The following is a 1555-nucleotide window of genomic DNA, read 5'->3' on the forward strand; positions in this document are numbered from 1 at the left end:
ACATTTCCTCTCCCGTCCAAAAGTCAATGTGACTCCTTTAATATTCTGAACAGGTTCCCTCCATCTGCTGAAGCAAACGTTGGCCCTCCGTGGAGCTGCAGGACCCTGATGACAGCAGAGCCCTCAGAACGCCTCCAGCGAACGGTTTGGGGCTGCGATGTACGGAGAACGAGCTCAGCCCTCAGGAGCGATCGACAGACAGATCAGGTGCTGCTTCGGGTCTACAGTCCATGAAGCGTGGAGCTGATGATGTCCATGAAGGTGGCTTCAATGCAGTAGCAGAGCTGCACGTCTGGGTCGGCTCCGCCCAGCTCCTCGGCCGTCTTCTGGGGTAGAGTCAGCTTGGAGGAGCCTCCGCCCGGAGCTGCAGCCTCCTGAGGTTTCTCTCTCAGAGTCTGGAGGCCTGGAAGGAGGAGAAAGAAAAGTTTATTTCCTACTTGAGCGACAGTAAAGGGATTTTTTTATTGTAAACATTAAATTTTATATGTGTACCACATACATGTTCTACTTTTTTATTGACCCTTAAACTGCAAACTTTTAAATATAAATATATATCAAATATAATATATATAGATATTATTATTCTTACACATTTTTCTAAGGTCCTGATTTGTGTGAACATTTTTTTTTATAATCTTTTTACTGCCATAAACACCAGAATTTCCGCATTGTGGGACAATAAAGGGATTTTCTATTCTATTCTATTCTGTCCTATTAGGGAGTCTCTTGAAATAAGACAATTTTCCCTCAATTTGAGCGAGTAAACAAAACCATTAGACAACAGGATGAAAAGATTTAAATTTAAAAATAAAAAGGATCTCATCCTCTTTATTCCGAATGTGAAATATCTAATTATTTCACTATAAGAGTCAAAGGATCCGTATAACTGACTTTTTTAAGGACATTTTGATTTATTTGTGCAGGAAAACCCTTCACATTGTCTCTCAGGTACAGTGGGGCTAACAAAGGGCACCAAATGTCAGGATCTTTTCATCAAAGTTAAAAGAAATAAAAGCTCTAAATATTTAACTCCGTCCATGAAAAGCAGAGATATAAATGATTTATTTTACTTTGTGAAATTAATAACTCTTAAATCTTTCTCCACTAATCATTTATTTAGATGTGGTGCTTCCCTTTAGGCCAGCTCTGCCATGTTATCGGGATCATCCACACTCTGGGAAACGCTTTCTATAAAAAAAAATGATTTTTTTTTCATACTTTATAGAAACGACTCTTTGCACTTTAATAGATCCGCTTCCTTAGTCGACTAAATGTAACCCTGAACATCTTGACTCCTTAACTCTTTTATTTCCTCTCTTTGTCACTCATTTATTATTAAATCATGCTTTCTTTTGATTTTCTTTTGGTTAGAAAGCAGTAAATAAATAAATATAGTTTATTTCTATAGCGCCAATTCACAACACATGTCATATCCAGGCACTTTACAGTTCACCAGATCTTACAAAGTTTTTTATCTAAGGAAAACTAGTTGATTGCATCGACTCAAATGCAATCCCTCACTCTAAGCATGCTTGTAGCGACAGTGGAGAGGAAA

General features: G+C 38.3%; 1 protein-coding gene across 1 annotated transcript in view; it reads right to left on the reverse strand.

Moving 5' to 3' along the window:
- Positions 1-221: 221 nt before the first annotated feature.
- The window catches only part of ints2 (integrator complex subunit 2), a 40616-nt gene continuing 39282 nt past the window's right edge, over positions 222-1555 (reverse strand). Inside the window, exon 25 of the mRNA XM_015379031.1 lies at positions 222-403. Within this exon, the coding sequence (XP_015234517.1) occupies positions 222-403 (182 nt within the window). The remainder of the gene's footprint in view (positions 404-1555) is intronic.

This window comes from Cyprinodon variegatus, unplaced genomic scaffold (genome assembly GCF_000732505.1).
Source record: "Cyprinodon variegatus isolate N-32 unplaced genomic scaffold, C_variegatus-1.0 Scaffold184, whole genome shotgun sequence".
Lineage (NCBI taxonomy): Eukaryota > Metazoa > Chordata > Actinopteri > Cyprinodontiformes > Cyprinodontidae > Cyprinodon > Cyprinodon variegatus.